The 18,025-nt window shown below is 43.2% G+C and overlaps 1 protein-coding gene across 1 annotated transcript; it reads left to right on the plus strand.

Annotated features, from left to right (window-relative positions):
• The first annotated feature begins 3,436 nt into the window (after positions 1 to 3,436).
• LOC120032971 lies at positions 3,437 to 15,438 on the plus strand. The gene is made up of 16 exons (XM_038979246.1): positions 3,437 to 3,602; positions 3,859 to 4,135; positions 4,531 to 4,697; positions 5,649 to 5,928; positions 6,331 to 6,485; positions 7,512 to 7,791; positions 8,194 to 8,348; positions 9,729 to 10,002; positions 10,790 to 11,041; positions 11,129 to 11,220; positions 12,601 to 12,644; positions 12,976 to 13,184; positions 13,308 to 13,564; positions 13,698 to 13,826; positions 14,305 to 14,491; positions 14,764 to 15,438. Exons 2-16 carry the CDS (start codon positions 3,868 to 3,870, stop codon positions 15,072 to 15,074), a joined length of 3,060 nt encoding a protein of 1,019 aa, XP_038835174.1. The 5' UTR covers positions 3,437 to 3,602; positions 3,859 to 3,867; the 3' UTR covers positions 15,075 to 15,438.
• The last annotated feature ends 2,587 nt before the right edge of the window (positions 15,439 to 18,025 follow it).

Below are 18,025 nucleotides of genomic sequence, written 5' to 3' on the forward strand. Positions count from 1 at the left end.
GTGACCACAGCATGTGGTGGTGGTGTAGGGGAACAGAACAGTGTAGTGACCACAGCATGTGGTGGTGGTGTAGGGGAACAGAACAGTGTAGTGACCACAGTATGTGGTGGTGGTGTAGGGGAACAGAACAGTGTAGTGACCACAGCATGTGATGGTGGTGTAGGGGAACAGAACAGTGTAGTGACCACAGCATGTGGTGGTGTAGGGGAACAGAACAGTGTAGTGACCACAGCATGTGGTTGGTGGTGTAGGGGAACAGAACAGTGTAGTGACACAGCATGTGGTGGTGGTGGTTGTAGGGGAACAGAACAGTGTAGTGACCACAGCATGGTGGTGGTGTAGGGGAACAGAACAGTGTAGTGACCACAGCATGTGGTGGTGTAGGGAACAGAACAGTGTAGTGACCACAGCATGTGGTGGTGGTGTAGGGGAACAGAACATTAGTGACCACAGCATGTGGTGGTGGTGTAGGGGAACAGAACAGTGTAGTGACCACAGCAGTGTAGTGACCACAGCATTGATGGTGGTGTAGGGGAACAGAACAGTGTAGTGACCACAGCATGTGGTGGTGTAGGGGAACAGAACAGTGTAGTGACCACAGCATGTGGTGTGGTGTAGGGGAACAGAACAGTGTAGTGACCACAGCATGTGGTGGTGGTGTAGGGAACAGAACAGTGTAGTGACCACAGCATGTGGTGGTGGTGTAGGGGAACAGAACAGTGTAGTGACCACAGCATTGTGGTGGTGTAGGGGAACAGAAACAGTGTAGTGACCACAGCATGTGGTGGTGGTGTAGGGGAACAGAACAGTGTAGTGACACAGCATGTGGTGGTGGTGTAGGGGAACAGAACAGTGTAGTGACCACAGCATGTGGTGGTGGTGTAGGGGAACAGAACAGTGTAGTGACCACAGCATGTGGTGGTGGTGTAGGGGAACAGAACAGTGTAGTGACCACAGCATGTGGTGGTGGTGTAGGGGAACAGAACAGTGTAGTGACCACAGGCATGTGGTGGTGGTGTAGGGGAACAGAACAGTGTAGTGACCACAGCATGTGGTGGTGGTGTAGGGGAACAGAACAGTGTAGTGACCACAGCATGTGTGGTGGTGTAGGGGAACAGAACAGTGTAGTGACCACAGCATGTGGTGGTGTAGGTGAGTGACACAGCATGTGGTGGTGGTGTAGGGAACAGAACAGTGTAGTGACCACAGCATGTGTGGTGGTGTAGGGGAACAGAACAGTGTAGTGACCACAGCATGTGGTGGTGGTGTAGGGGAACAGAACAGTGTAGTGACCACAGCATGTGGTGGTGGTGTAGGGAACAGAACAGTGTAGTGACCACAGCATTGTGGTGGTGTAGGGAACAGAACAGTGTAGTGACCACAGCATGTGGTGGTGTAGGGGAACAGAACAGTGTAGTGACCACAGCATGTGGTGGTGGTGTAGGGGAACAGAACAGTGTAGTGACCACAGCATGTGGTGGTGGTGTAGAGGAACAGAACAGTGTAGTGACACAGCATGTGGTGGTGGTGTAGGGGAACAGAACAGTGTAGTGACCACAGCAGGTGTGGTGGTGTAGGGGAACAGAACAGTGTAGTGACCACAGCATGTGGTGGTGGTGTAGGGGAACAGAACAGTGTAGTGACCACAGCATGTGGTGGTGGTGTAGGGGAACAGAACAGTGTAGTGACCACAGCATGTGGTGGTGGTGTAGGGGAACAGAACCAGTGTAGTGACCACAGCATGTGGTGGTGGTGTAGGGAACAGAACAGTGTAGTGACCACAGCATGTGGTGGTGGTGTAGGGGAACAGACAGTGTAGTGACCACAGCATGTGGTGGTGGTGTAGGGGAACAGAACAGTGTAGTGACCACAGCATGTGGTGGTGTAGGGGAACAGAACAGTGTAGTGACCACAGCATGTGATGGTGGTGTAGGGGAACAGAACAGTGTAGTGACCACAGCATGTGGTGGTGTAGGAGAACAGAACAGTGTGGTGACCACAGCATGTGGTGGTGGTGTAGGGGAACAGAACAGTGTAGTGACCACAGCATGTGGTGGTGGTGTAGGGAACAGAACAGTGTAGTGACCACAGCATGTGGTGGTGTAGGAGAACAGAACAGTGTAGTGACCACAGCATGTGGTGGTGTAGGGGAACAGAACAGTGTAGTGACCACAGCATGTGGTGGTGGTGTAGGGGAACAGAACAGTGTAGTGACCACAGCATGTGGTGGTGGTGTAGAGGAACAGAACAGTGAGGTGACCACAGCATGTGGTGGTGTAGGGGGAACAGAACAGTGTAGTGACCACAGCATGTAGTGGTGGTGTAGGGAACAGAACAGTGTAGTGACCACAGCATGTAGTGGTGGTGTAGGGAACAGAACAGTGTAGTGACCACAGCATGTGGTGGTGGTGTAGGGGAACAGAACAGTGAAGTGACCACAGCATGTGGTGGTGGTGTAGGGAACAGAACAGTGTAGTGACCACAGCATGTGGTGGTGTAGGGAACAGAGCAGTGTAGTGACCACAGCATGTGGTGGTGGTGTAGGGAACAGAACAGTGTAGTGACCACAGCATGTGGTGGTGGTGTAGGGGAACAGAACAGTGTAGTGACCACAGCATGTGGTGGTGGTGTAGGGAACAGAACAGTGTAGTGACCACAGCATGTGGTGGTGGTGTAGGGGAACAGAACAGTGTAGTGACCACAGCATGTGGTGGTGGTGTAGGGGAACAGAACAGTGTAGTGACCACAGCATGTGGTGGTGGTGTAGGGAACAGAACAGTGTAGTGACCACAGCATGTAGTGGTGGTGTAGGGGAACAGAACAGTGTAGTGACCACAGCATGTGGTGGTGGTGTAGGGAACAGAACAGTGTAGTGACCACAGCATGTGGTGGTGGTGTAGGGGAACAGAACAGTGTAGTGACCACAGCATGTGGTGGTGTAGGGAACAGAACAGTGTAGTGACCACAGCATGTGGTGGTGGTGTAGGGGAACAGAACAGTGTAGTGACCACAGCATGTGGTGGTGTAGGGAACAGAACAGTGTAGTGACCACAGCATGTGGTGGTGGTGTAGGGGAACAGAACAGTGTAGTGACCACAGCATGTGGTGGTGGTGTAGGGGAACAGAACAGTGTAGTGACCACAGCATGTGGTGGTGGTGGTATAGGGAACAGAACAGTGTAGTGACCACAGCATGTGGTGGTGGTGTAGGGGAACAGAACAGTGTAGTGACCACAGCATGTGGTGGTGGTGTAGGGGAACAGAACAGTGTAGTGACCACAGCATGTGGTGGTGGTGTAGGGGAACAGAACAGTGTAGTGACCACAGCATGTGGTGGTGTAGGGGAACAGAACAGTGTAGTGACCACAGCATGTGGTGGTGGTGTAGGGGAACAGAACAGTGTAGTGACCACAGCATGTGGTGGTGGTGTAGGGGAACAGAACAGTGTAGTGACCACAGCATGTGGTGGTGGTGTAGGGGAACAGAACAGTGAAGTGACTGTTTCCTGTGTCCAGGTTGACCCCGTCTGGAGAGACGTGTCGTAGTCTGGAGACTGAGATCTCTAGTCTGAAGGGGAACCTGGAGGTGCTGGATGTGGGAAAGGTAAGACTAGTGGCCATGTCTAAAGTCAATGTGAGCAAACCACATACAGTAGATCACAGTATTCTCTGAAGACACTGCAGTGTGTGTGTTTGTGTTAAAGTTCCTAATGTAATGTATTTCATGATCATATGAGATATTGAGAGACCTGTATAAATATTCTAGTCTAAAAATATTAATATATTAATGATCTTTATTTGATATCACTAGTCAGTTTTTATGTTCTCGTCCTTATATCATATCATCTTTGTTATTTTAGAGACCCTTCATGTTGCATGTTCTGCTGCTGACCACTCTGAAGGAGCTCACTGAAGAACAGCTGAAGACATTTCAGTCTCACCTGACTAGGGGCTGGATGTTAGTCTTTCCTCCCATCCCAGAGAGTCAGCTGAAGAACTCTGACAGACAGGACACAGTGGATCAGATGGTGAAGAGATATGGCCCTGAGGGAGCTGTGAGGATCACACTGAGGATCCTGAGAAGGAGGATGAATCTGAATGATCTGGCAGAGAAGTTACAGAGAGATTACACTAGAGGTAATATAACAACAATGTACATCAATCTATACATCACCATCACAGTTCAGTGTAGGTCTAACCAGAAAGAACATTCAACTGACTTCATAATAACATTCAGCAGGTCCCTCTTTTATAATGTTTATTCATGATGTATCCAGGTGACCCCATTATGATTAAACAACAATCCAACATTCATTACATTCCATACATACAGTCACCAATACAGTAGTGAAGATTTCACAAACAGATGAGACTTTCTAATCATGACTGTATATCTCTTCCTGAGCTTCCTAATCTGGAAGATGAACCAGAATGATCTGGCAGAGAAGTTAGAGATCAGAGAAGTAGGATTGTAGACAAGGACCCTAACTGACTCTCAATCCCCCCTCCTGTCTTCCCCTCTATTTCCCCAGTTTCTCCCTCTTTCTCAGGTATTTCCACTACCTTATACAAGTCCTTTTCCCAACCCAGTCCCTTCTATGGCTCAATACACCCCTTTCCCTCCTCCCGCCCCCTCCTTGGCTTGTCTCAGAAGTTGTCATTAACTTCAGCTGGTAGCTCAGGACAGCTCAGCTCACAGGTAAGAGGACGGTTAGAGAAGTGTAGGACCACTTCTACCCTCATATGTTAAACACCTGTACTCACTGTTATAGTCAGTTCTACAGTTCTACCGTCATATGTTAAAACACCTGTACTCACTGTCATAGTCAGTTCTACCCTCATATGTTAAAACACCTGTACTCACTGTCATAGTCAGTTCTACAGTTCTACCCTCATATGTTAAAACACCTGTACTCACTGTCATAGTCAGTTCTACCCTCATATGTTACATCACCTGTACTCACTGTCATAGTCAGTTCTACAGTTCTACCCTCATATGTTACATCACCTGTACTCACTGTCATAGTCAGTTCTACAGTTCTACCCTCATATGTTACATCACCTGTACTCACTGTCATAGTCAGTTCTACAGTTCTACCCTCATATGTTACATCACCTATACTCACTGTCATAGTCAGTTCTACAGTTCTACCCTCATATGTTACATCACCTGTACTCACTGTCATAGTCAGTTCTACAGTTCTACCCTCATATGTTACATCACCTGTACTCACTGTCATAGTCAGTTCTACAGTTCTACCCTCATATGTTACATCACCTATACTCACTGTCATAGTCAGTTCTACAGTTCTACCCTCATATGTTACATCACCTATACTCACTGTCATAGTCAGTTCTACCCTCATATGTTACATCACCTGTACTCACTGTCATAGTCAGTTCTACTCTCATATGTTACATCACCTGTACTCACTGTCATAGTCAGTTCTACAGTATGAAATGATACAGTACATACAGCCTATATAATTAATGAATCTCTCATGTACACTGAGTGGTGGGGGTCAGGCTGCAACACACACCAAAAAAGCTGTGAATATATTCCTGTACCACGTTGTGTGTGTGGCTATGTTCTTTATATCAGTAGTCAGTATTTCTATTCTCTTATATCTTATCATCTTTGTTATTTTAGAGACCCTTCATGTTGGATGTTCCAGCTCTGCTGCTGACCAGTCTGGAGGAGCTCACTGAAGAACAGCTGAAGACATTTCAGTCTCACCTGACTAGTGACCAGCTGCCTGGCTTTCCTCCCATCCCAGAGAGTCAGCTGGAGAACACTGACAGACAGGAGACAGTGGATCAGATGGTGAAGAGATATGGCCCTGAGAGAGCTGTGAGGAACACACTAATGATCCTGAGGTTGATGAATCGAGTAGACCTAGCAGTGAAGTTAGAGAGAGATCACACTAGAGGTAATATAACAACAATGTACATCATTCTATACATCACCATCACAGTTCAGTGTAGGTCTAACCAGAAAGAACATTCAACTGACTTCATAATAACATTCAGCAGCTCCTCTTTTATAATGTTTATTCATGATGTATCCAGGTGACCCCATTATGATTAAACAACAATCCAACATTCATTACATTCCATACATACAGTCACCAATACAGTAGTGAAGATTTCACAAACAGATGAGACTTTCTAATCATGACTGTATATCTCTTCCTGAGCTTCCTAATCTGGAAGATGAACCAGAATAATCTGGCAGAGAAGTTAGAGATCAGAGAAGTAGGATTGTAAACAAGAACCCTAACTGACTCTCTGTCCCCCCTCCTGTCTTCTCCTCTATTTCCCCACTTTCTCAGGTATTCCCACTGCCTCATTCCAGTGCTTTCCCCCACCCAGGTCCTACGGCTCAATACAACCCTTTCTCTCCAGATTCTCTTCCTTCCTTCCCTCTGGTTCGTCTAAGCAGTTGTTGTCATCAATATCTGGTAGCTCAGGACAGCTCAGCTCACAGGTAAGAGGAAGGTTAGAGAAGTGTAGGATCACTTCTACCCTCATATGTTAAACACCTGTACTCACTGTTATAGTCAGTTCTACCCTCATATGTTAAAACACCTGTACTCACTGTCATAGTCAGTTCTACAGTTCTACCCTCAAATGTTACATCACCTGTACTCACTGTCATAGTCAGTTCTACCCTCATATGTTAAACACCTGTACTCACTGTCATAGTCAGTTCTACAGTTCTACCCTCATATGTTACATCACCTGTACTCACTGTCATAGTCAGTTCTACAGTTCTACCCTCATATGTTACATCACATGTACTCACTGTCATAGTCAGTTCTACCCTCATATGTTAAAACACCTGTACTCACTGTCATAGTCAGTTCTACAGTTCTACCCTCATATGTTACATCACCTGTTCTCACTGTCATAGTCAGTTCTACCCTCATATGTTAAAACACCTGTACTCACTGTCATAGTCAGTTCTACAGTTCTACCCTCATATGTTATATCACCTGTACTCACTGTCATAGTCAGTTCTACCCTCATATGTTAAAACACCTGTGCTCACTGTCATAGTCAGTTCTACAGTTCTACCCTCATATGTTACATCACATGTACTCACTGTCATAGTCAGTTCTACCCTCATATGTTAAAACACCTGTACTCACTGTCATAGTCAGTTCTACAGTTCTACCCTCAAATGTTAAAACACCTGTACTCACTGTTATAGTCAGTTCTACCCTCATATGTTACATCACCTGTACTCACTGTCATAGTCAGTTCTACTCTCATATGTTACATCACCTGTACTCACTGTCATAGTCAGTTCTACAGTATGAAATGATACAGTACATACAGCCTATATAATTAATGAATCTCTCATGTACACTGAGTGGTGGGGGTCAGGCTGCAACACACACCAAAAAAGCTGTGAATATATTCCTGTACCACGTTGTGTGTGTGGCTATGTTCTTTATATCAGTAGTCAGTATTTCTATTCTCTTATATCTTATCATCTTTGTTATTTTAGAGACCCTTCATGTTGGATGTTCCAGCTCTGCTGCTGACCAGTCTGGAGGAGCTCACTGAAGAACAGCTGAAGACATTTCAGTCTCACCTGACTAGTGACCAGCTGCCTGGCTTTCCTCCCATCCCAGAGAGTCAGCTGGAGAACACTGACAGACAGGAGACAGTGGATCAGATGGTGAAGAGATATGGCCCTGAGAGAGCTGTGAGGAACACACTAATGATCCTGAGGTTGATGAATCGAGTAGACCTAGCAGTGAAGTTAGAGAGAGATCACACTAGAGGTAATATAACAACAATGTACATCATTCTATACATCACCATCACAGTTCAGTGTAGGTCTAACCAGAAAGAACATTCAACTGACTTCATAATAACATTCAGCAGCTCCTCTTTTATAATGTTTATTCATGATGTATCCAGGTGACCCCATTATGATTAAACAACAATCCAACATTCATTACATTCCATACATACAGTCACCAATACAGTAGTGAAGATTTCACAAACAGATGAGACTTTCTAATCATGACTGTATATCTCTTCCTGAGCTTCCTAATCTGGAAGATGAACCAGAATAATCTGGCAGAGAAGTTAGAGATCAGAGAAGTAGGATTGTAAACAAGAACCCTAACTGACTCTCTGTCCCCCCTCCTGTCTTCTCCTCTATTTCCCCACTTTCTCAGGTATTCCCACTGCCTCATTCCAGTGCTTTCCCCCACCCAGGTCCTACGGCTCAATACAACCCTTTCTCTCCAGATTCTCTTCCTTCCTTCCCTCTGGTTCGTCTAAGCAGTTGTTGTCATCAATATCTGGTAGCTCAGGACAGCTCAGCTCACAGGTAAGAGGAAGGTTAGAGAAGTGTAGGATCACTTCTACCCTCATATGTTAAACACCTGTACTCACTGTTATAGTCAGTTCTACCCTCATATGTTAAAACACCTGTACTCACTGTCATAGTCAGTTCTACAGTTCTACCCTCAAATGTTACATCACCTGTACTCACTGTCATAGTCAGTTCTACCCTCATATGTTAAACACCTGTACTCACTGTCATAGTCAGTTCTACAGTTCTACCCTCATATGTTACATCACCTGTACTCACTGTCATAGTCAGTTCTACAGTTCTACCCTCATATGTTACATCACATGTACTCACTGTCATAGTCAGTTCTACCCTCATATGTTAAAACACCTGTACTCACTGTCATAGTCAGTTCTACAGTTCTACCCTCATATGTTACATCACCTGTTCTCACTGTCATAGTCAGTTCTACCCTCATATGTTAAAACACCTGTACTCACTGTCATAGTCAGTTCTACAGTTCTACCCTCATATGTTATATCACCTGTACTCACTGTCATAGTCAGTTCTACCCTCATATGTTAAAACACCTGTGCTCACTGTCATAGTCAGTTCTACAGTTCTACCCTCATATGTTACATCACATGTACTCACTGTCATAGTCAGTTCTACCCTCATATGTTAAAACACCTGTACTCACTGTCATAGTCAGTTCTACAGTTCTACCCTCATATGTTAAAACACCTGTACTCACTGTTATAGTCAGTTCTACCCTCATATGTTACATCACCTGTACTCACTGTCATAGTCAGTTCTACCCTCATATGTTAAAACACCTGTACTCACTGTCATAGTCAGTTCTACAGTTCTACCCTCATATGTTAAAACACCTGTACTCACTGTTATAGTCAGTTCTACCCTCATATGTTACATCACCTGTACTCACTGTTATAGTCAGTTCTACAGTTCTACCCTCATATGTTAAACACCTGTACTCACTGTCATAGTCAGTTCTACAGTTCTACCCTCATATGTTACATCACCTGTACTCACTGTCATAGTCAGTTCTACAGTTCTACCCTCATATGTTACATCACCTGTACTCACTGTCATAGTCAGTTCTACCCTCACATGTTAAAACACCTGTACTCACTGTTATAGTCAGTTCTACTCTCATATGTTACATCACCTGTACTCACTGTCATAGTCAGTTCTACAGTATGAAATGATACAGTACACACATACAGCCTAGATAATTAATGAATCTCTCATGTACACTGAGTGGTGGGGGTCAGGCTGCAACACACCAAAAAAGCTGTGAATATATTCCTGTACCACGTTGTGTATGTGGCTATGTTCATGTTCTTTAAATCAGTATTTCTATTCTCTTACATCATATCACCTTTGTTATTTTAGAGAACCTCCATGTTGGATGTTCTGCTACTGACCACTCTGGAGGAGCTCACTGAAGAACAGCTGAAGACATTTCAGTCTCACCTGACTAGTGGCTGGATGTTAGGCTTTCCTCTCATCCCAGAGAGTCAGCTGGAGAACACTGACAGACAGGACACAGTGGATCAGATGGTGAAGAGATACGAACATGAGGGAGCTGTGAGGAACACACTAATGATCTTGAAGTTGATGAATCGAGTAGACCTAGCAGAGAAGTTAGAGAGAGATCACAATGGAGGTAACATAACCAGAATGTACATCAATCTATACATCACCATCACAGTTCAGTGTAGGTCTAACCATAAAGAACATTCAACTGACTTCATAATAACATTCAGCAGACCCCTCTTTTATTTATTGATTGTATCCAGGTGATCTCATTGAGATTAAACAGAAGGCAATCATTCATTACATATAATATATAAAATCAACAGTACAATGGCTAAGTAGACGTAGGTAAGATATTACAAGAAAAAAACAGATTGCACTGTCTAATCATGTCACGCCTGCTCCCGCTCCCCCTCTCTGGCCCTCGAAGGCACCAGGCTCCCCAGCATTACGCACTCCTGCCACCATCATTACGCACACCTGCTCCCCCCATCACGCGCATCAGCGATTATTGGACTCACCTGGACTCAATCACCTGTGCCATTTCCTCCCCTATATCTGTCTGTTCCCAAGATCTGTTCCCCGCTTCAGGAATAATGTTTGTTTTGTCGTTGCATACCGGGTTCTGAGGGTGTCTCTGTCCTGTTTGATGTCTGTTCCTTATTAAATGTTCAACTCCCCGTACCTGGTGCTCTTCTCCAGCGTTGGTTCTTACAAATCATGGCTGTACAGCTCTTCTTGAGCTGCCTATATTCAAACCAATCAACAGAAGAGTCCGTTAGTAACAGTAACGTTTGTAGGGGACAAACTTATTGACAATACATACAATACTGATATGAGAAAAAGAAGCCTGGAGGCGAGGCTAAACAATGCATTAAATATATCTGACATGTAGAACATCTCTCTCTCTGTTCCAGCTTGGCTGCTGAACTCTCTGGAGGAACGGAACATAAACGAGCTGAAGACATTTCAAAACTACCTGACTAGTGGCAAGCTGCTTGGCTTTCCTCCCATCCCAAAGAGCCAGCTGAGGAACACTGACAGACAGGTCACAGTGGATCTGATGATGAAGAGTTACGGCCCTGAGAGAGCTGTGAAGATCACACTGAGGATCCTGAGGTGGATGAATGAGCATGATCTCACTGAGAAGTTACAGAGTGATCACACAGGTAAAACAACATGAATCTGTTCTTTAAAAGTTCAATTAGTTGTTTATAGGTACATTGTGTGAGTGCATCTTTCCTTCACACAATGAGAAACCGCCGGCCCTGAGGAAGCTGTGGAGATCACACCGGAGATCCTGAAGAAGATGAACTGGGATGATCTGTCAGAGAAGAAAAAGAGAGAGGTGAGGAGGAGAGGGGATGTTTGGGTTCACAACAACAATACCTGCTAAAAGACATGGAGACAGGCTGACGAACATTGACCAACAGAAAGAGAGTCACCAAATGAAATCCTCTTCTAGTTGGCTTTCATCTAGCAAGGGTTCAATTGGAGTGAGGAACAAGTCAGAGTACTGACAGCTTAATGCCATGGAGAAGTTAAACATCAGAGTTTATAAGGTTTACCTAATGTCATGTAGAAGTTAAACATCAGAGTTTATAAGGCTGACCTAATGTCATGTAGAAGTTAAACATCAGAGTTTATAAGGCTTACCTAATGCCATGTAGAAGTTAAACATCAGAGTTTATAAGGTTTACCTAATGCCATGTAGAAGTTAAACATCACAGAGTTTATAAGGCTGACCTAATGCCATGGAGAAGTTAAACATCAGAGTTTATAAGGTTTACCTAATGTCATGTAGAAGTTAAACATCAGAGTTTATAAGGTTTACCTAATGCCATGTAGAAGTTAAACATCAGAGAGTTTATAAGGCTGACCTAATGTCATGTAGAAGTTAAACATCACAGAGTTTATAAGGTTTACCTAATGCCATGTAGAAGTTAAACATCAGAGTTTATAAGGTTTACCTAATGTCATGTAGAAGTTAAACATCAGAGAGTTTATAAGGCTGACCTAATGTCATGTAGAAGTTAAACATCACAGAGTTTATAAGGTTTACCTAATGCCATGTAGAAGTTAAACATCAGAGTTTATAAGGTTTACCTAATGCCATGTAGAAGTTAAACATCACAGAGTTTATAAGGTTTACCTAATGTCATGTAGAAGTTAAACATCAGAGTTTATAAGGCTGACCTAATGCCATGGAGAAGTTCAACATCACAGAGTTTATAAGGATTACCTAATGCCATGTAGAAGTTAAACATCACAGAGTTTATAAGGTTTACCTAATGCCATGGAGAAGTTAAACATCACAGAATGTAGAATAGTGTACTATTATAGTGTACTACTGACCCTCCTCTGGTAAGACCTTCGCTGTAAAGACAGACAGACAGATCGACACCGACCGACCAGTTGAATATTTAATGAATAAGGCCCGAAGGGGTGTGGTATATGGCCAATATACCATGGCTAAGGGCTGTTCTTAGACACGATGCAATGCGGAGTAAACAGCCTGCATACAGCCCTTAGCCGTGGTATATTGGCCATATACCACAGACATCAGAGGTGCCTTGTTGCTATTATAAACTGGTTACCAATGTAATTAGAACAGTAAACATAAATGTGTTGTCATACCACGGCTGTCAGCCAATCAGCATTCAGGGCTCAAACCACCCAGTTTATAATAACAGATATTTGTTCAGTGTATATTGTTTTTACATTTTAGTGGTTTCCAGAGAACAATGATCAGGAGGACAATGGAACATACCGGTAACTTGGTCTTCTCTTACTTGTTTTTACAGTTATAGTTTTCATTTTATGAAAGGATAATAGATACATTTAAATGTAACTTATTTCACTTTAAGAATTTGAAGTCATATAGAACAGTTCATGCCATTTGTCATTATAAAAGAAGAACCCACACACTGCTCTTGCCAGAATCCCTTATTTAAGATCTAATTAAACAACGTGAAACTGGCAGGTATTTATTTTGCTTTTAAGATATCATTGAATTATTCCCACACACCTACAACAAGCAAACTCAGATGTGCTTTTCCTATTTGAAATGCAATTTATGTCATACATTTGTCATACACTACAGGTTAGAGTGCCCCAGGGCAGGTCTGTTCCAGTGCAGTATAACAGGCCTGGTGTTTAGGATGGAGGGAGAGGTGCTCTATAGGACAGTCCACTGGGACATGAGGCTTCTAGCCCAGAATGGCAAGAGACCTGCAGGACCCCTGTTCAAGTTTACATGCCTTAAGGGGTCTGTCAGTCAACTACACCTCCCCCACTGTGAGATCTGCCCTGGTAACTACACTTCCCACACTGTGAGATCTGCCCTGGTAACTACACAGTTAATAAGAACAGTGATTGTAGTGTTATCTATTGTTACTTTCTAACCAACAATGCTGTTTTCTTTTTCTTTCCCAGGTGGTGGATGTGACTTCCTGTCTGTAGCTCATGTGACTGATGACAACATTGAGTTTATCCCTCCTCATGAGACAACAGACACACATGTCATAATAAACATCAGTGGATTCTGTGCTTATGGCCTCATCAAGGATAAGGATGCTCCTGTCTTCCCTATCAAAGCCCAGGTGTTGTTGTTCTACCAACCATCAGATGACCCTGACCTGGAGTCTGTACTGCATGTGTTGTTGCTGCCTCGGAACGTTGTCCTAATGAAGGTGACAACTGTAATGCCATAACGGACATTTTACTTATTGTCCTATCGGTGATTTGAAATGAATTCTGAATCCTAGTTATTGTTATTGTGAAGATATTTAGATCTCAACAAGATAATCTACTACTCTACTCTAGGTGAAAGAGGAGAGGGCGAGGAGGAACGGCATGAGAGAAACCTTCATTGAAACAACCTCTGACTGTGAACTGACCCCTGATCAGATTTACAGCCTCTCCACTGATGGGTATCATAAGGTGATACCTGAGGTAGTGATGGTTAATAGTTTAACATCCACTGAATAACAGGAAAAAGGACTTGATTCAATCAGATCTGCATTAACACCTGATAACCGACTACTGCATTGCAGCTTCATTGTTTTTATTTAGGCGATGTCAGAGGTGTAAAACCATTAGATGCACTGAGTGACATTAGTAGTAATCACATGCAGCCTTGTTATAAATTGGAACAGTGGAACGTGTTGTAATCTACACCTTGATCAGGCTGATGCAGGTGTGGTTTTGTGACAATGACAAGAGCAGCCGCTCAGTGATTTGAACTCCAATGCAGTTCCACCTCCGACGTATCACCTAAATAAAACCAATGACCTGCAGGTGTCGGTGAGCCTGGGTCAGTGCTGGAACTGATTGAATCAAACACTTCAGGAGGAAGTTAATGTTGTTCAACGCCAAATGTTGTATAATTCCATAAACTGACACTGTCTTGTTTGTCCATTTTTTGATCCAGACCAAAAAGTTTGATAATGATAAAGACTACGAAAACTACACCACAACATTTGCGGTATTCTTACCTGCCAAAGTTCAAAAAGCTGAACTGACATTGAAGAAGAATATAGCCTGGTCCACATTAGACCTACTGTCCAGTCTATTTGTGAGTTGTGAATATCCATGGAAGGGTTTCTACAGATATCAAGGTAACAGTTCACATAAAACACTCCACGTTTTGTAAAGCACTAATCAGTGTAATGTAAACTCCTAACTCCAAAGGAGAGATAGGCCTACCGCTGGGAAGAGTAGCATAATTAATGACTGAGATTATTAACCATGTGTATATTGTACGAGCAATACAACTGAATGATACTATTTTTCTGATATATATATTTTTCTGATATAAATTGATCATACTTTTAACGTTCGTAATATATACACTCGAGGTTATAGACCCTTTTTCTCCTCTCTGTCCCAGCCCCTCTCCCTGCAGCCACTCCTGCCAAACCCCCTACTTTCCCAGGACGAGACTTCATTACAAAACACAGGATTGCTCTAGAAACTCGCCTGGGACTCTTGCAGCCCATTCTCTTGCATCTGGAGGATCACAAGGTTCTGAATGCTGAGGAGAGGGAGGAGGTGGTCAGTAAATCCACCAAGACCCTACAGAACCAAGCCCTGCTGGACATGGTGGTAAGGAAAGGGGATGAAGCCCAGGAAGTGTTCTACCAAGTCCTGAGAGAAGCAGACCGCTTCCTGGTCAGAGACCTGGAGAAGAAGAAATCCTGAAAACCTGCAAAATCGGCAGTGTATCAAATACTTGTTCTCCCCACAGTACATGCATATAAAATATTGATGAAACAATTGATTTTCAGGACAAACTCTTAAAATGAATGAAAACAAGGAAAACAAAACCTGTAGCTATTATATTTCATTAATCACTTAAATGTTCAATATGGGGAAAATACTACATTTCCCACAATGCATTAGTTTAATGCACAAACAAATGAAATGGTTGGAGGAAATATAATGGTATATTCTAAGCACAAAGGTTAATAGAGTATATGAACATTGTTTCCAGAGAAAAGTTATATTTTCTTTGGTATCTGGAAGTGTGACCTGTAAGATTCAATTAAACTCTCATGTTCTGTGACTGAGTGAAATGTCTTTGAATTGCACTGAATTAAATTATACTTCCACATTTTTTTGGCCTGGTGGTAGATCGGTCAACATGCCCTTGAGCAGGGCATTGACCCTGGATGCTTCTGTGTGTGGCTCTGAATGGGATTCTGTTGGACTGTAGTTATTGCAGGGCTTTACTGCAAGTATATTGTATGTTTCAAATATTGAATAAATAAAATTACAAAAAAATTATACTTCCTGTCACTCATTCAGTTTCTACATCCTGTGGTGTAGCCAATTGAAATTTAATCTTATGAGTTGAATGGGAGTCAATTCCCAAATTCTTTATTGAGCACAAACCTGGTGTATAAAATATCTGATATCATATTAGGAAATCAGTCAATTGATATGAATTATTTAGGCTCTAATTTATGGATTTCACTATTGGGCAGGGGCGCAGCCATGGGTGGGCATAGGCCTACCCACTTGGGAGCAAGGCCCACACACTGGGGAGCCATGCCCAGCCAATCAGAATGAGTTTTTCCCCACAAAAAGGCTTGATTACAGACAAAAATGCTCATCCGTTTCCTCAGCTGTCCAGGTGGCTGGTCATAGACGATAAAACCGGATGTGGAGGCCCTGGGCTGGCGTGGTTACACTTCGTCAGCGATTGTGAGGCCGGTTGGATGTACTGCCAAATTCTCTAAAACGACGTAGGAGTTCGCTTATGGTCGAGAAACAATCATAAAATTCTCTGGCAACAGCTCTGGTGGACATTCCTGCGGTCAGCAGGCCAATTGCACGCACCCACAAAACTTGACATCTGTAATGTGTGTCAAAACTGCACATTTTAGAGTAGCATTTTGTCCCCAGCACAAGGTGCACCTGTGTAATGAGCGTGCTGTTTAATCAGCTTCTTGATAAGCCACACCTGTCACATGGATGGATTATCTTGTCAAACAAGAAATGCTCACTAACAGGGACGTAAACAAATTTGTTCACAAAATTTGAGAAATAAGCTTCTATGTTGTGTGGGGTTCTTTTGTTTCAGCTCATGAAACATGTTACCAACACTTTCCATGTTGCATTTATATTTTTGTCGCAATACATATCGTATCGGCACCTAAGTATTGTATTGTGAGGTCCATGGAAATTCCCAGCTCTACTAAATCACAGATTGCTCCTTTAAGATACTTTTCATTAAATGTTTATTTGGAAGCCACTGATTTGATTATCTCAAGTCTAGTTAATCTTCACGGACAGATGGATGGACAACAGCAGTAGGAGCTGCAGGCCCATGAGGCTGGACCTGGGCGGGGCCTGCTGGCTGAGGTGCAGGCTGATGCGGAGCTGGAACTGCCTGAAGCTGGATAGGAACTGCAGGGCCATGAGCCTGGGCCTGGACAGAAGCTGCTGGTACTGGTGCCACAGGTCCGTGGGGTTGGACGAGGACAGGAGCTGCAGGTGTAATACATTTTACAACACAGAACCATTAGAATACATTTTGTTTTATTCAAATGGGATTTCCTCTTATTATCATTGTTTGTGATGAGCTGGCCATCAGGGATGAGACTAATAGAACTAGAAGAGAACATATCATCATCATAGAAGACTTGATGAGAACATATCATCATCATCATCATAGAAGACCTGATGAGAACATATCATCATCATAATCATAGAAGACCTGATGAGAACATATCATCATCATAGAAGACCTGATGAGAACATATCATCATCATAATCATAGAAGACCTGATGAGAACATATCATCATCATAATCATAGAAGACCTGATGAGAACATATCATCATCATCATCATAGAAGACCTGATGAGAACATATCATCATAATCATAGAAGACCTGATGAGAACATTTCATCATCATTCAATAACAGCAGCACCTGTAGTTGTACTTCTATTCCTAATGCTACTTCCACCTACACCACATGTCAGAGTTCATCTGAGTTCAGCTCTAAATGTCTGTTACCTGGAAGCCAGACACGTCTCTCCCATTCATGTTCAGTGCTGCCATTTTCTTTCAGAAAAAGATCCAATTCTTTAACAACAGTCAGCAAGAACAACTGAAATGTGGGGAAGTAGTTTTCATAGGCCTGGAAATCCATAAATTCTGCTGTCTGGAACACAAAAAGCCAGAGTCAGTATCTACGATCTTACATGAAGTGTGAAGATACGGAAGTCAGAGTTAAAGAAATATCTAAAGTTGTAATCTCTTTATGACGTCTAGATAGTAATTACTGTTGGGGTGATCTTATATCCATCTGTAATATCTGTGGAGAGGATGTATGCTCTCTTCGGGGTTAGATTGCAGTGAGGATTTGTTTCAACGAAGGTTTCTTTGTCTCCATTCCTTCTCTTCCTCTCCTCTTGCACCTTGAGAATCAACAATGGACAGAAATGCTTCAATCAAATACACACGTTGTGCAAACTCAAGCCCTTTGTCAGAAGTATTATTATTTGTTTCTGGTTTGGTGTCAACAAGTATATGAACATGCATTATTGTGGCACAGAGAGAATGTTATTTTTCTATGTTGTGTGACACTGCCAGCCTGATGGAATTCCAGACAGACAGAAGTGGGATTTGAAATCTTAGTTATG

This window comes from Salvelinus namaycush, chromosome 39 (assembly GCF_016432855.1).
Source record: "Salvelinus namaycush isolate Seneca chromosome 39, SaNama_1.0, whole genome shotgun sequence".
NCBI classification, from domain to species: Eukaryota; Metazoa; Chordata; class Actinopteri; order Salmoniformes; family Salmonidae; genus Salvelinus; species Salvelinus namaycush.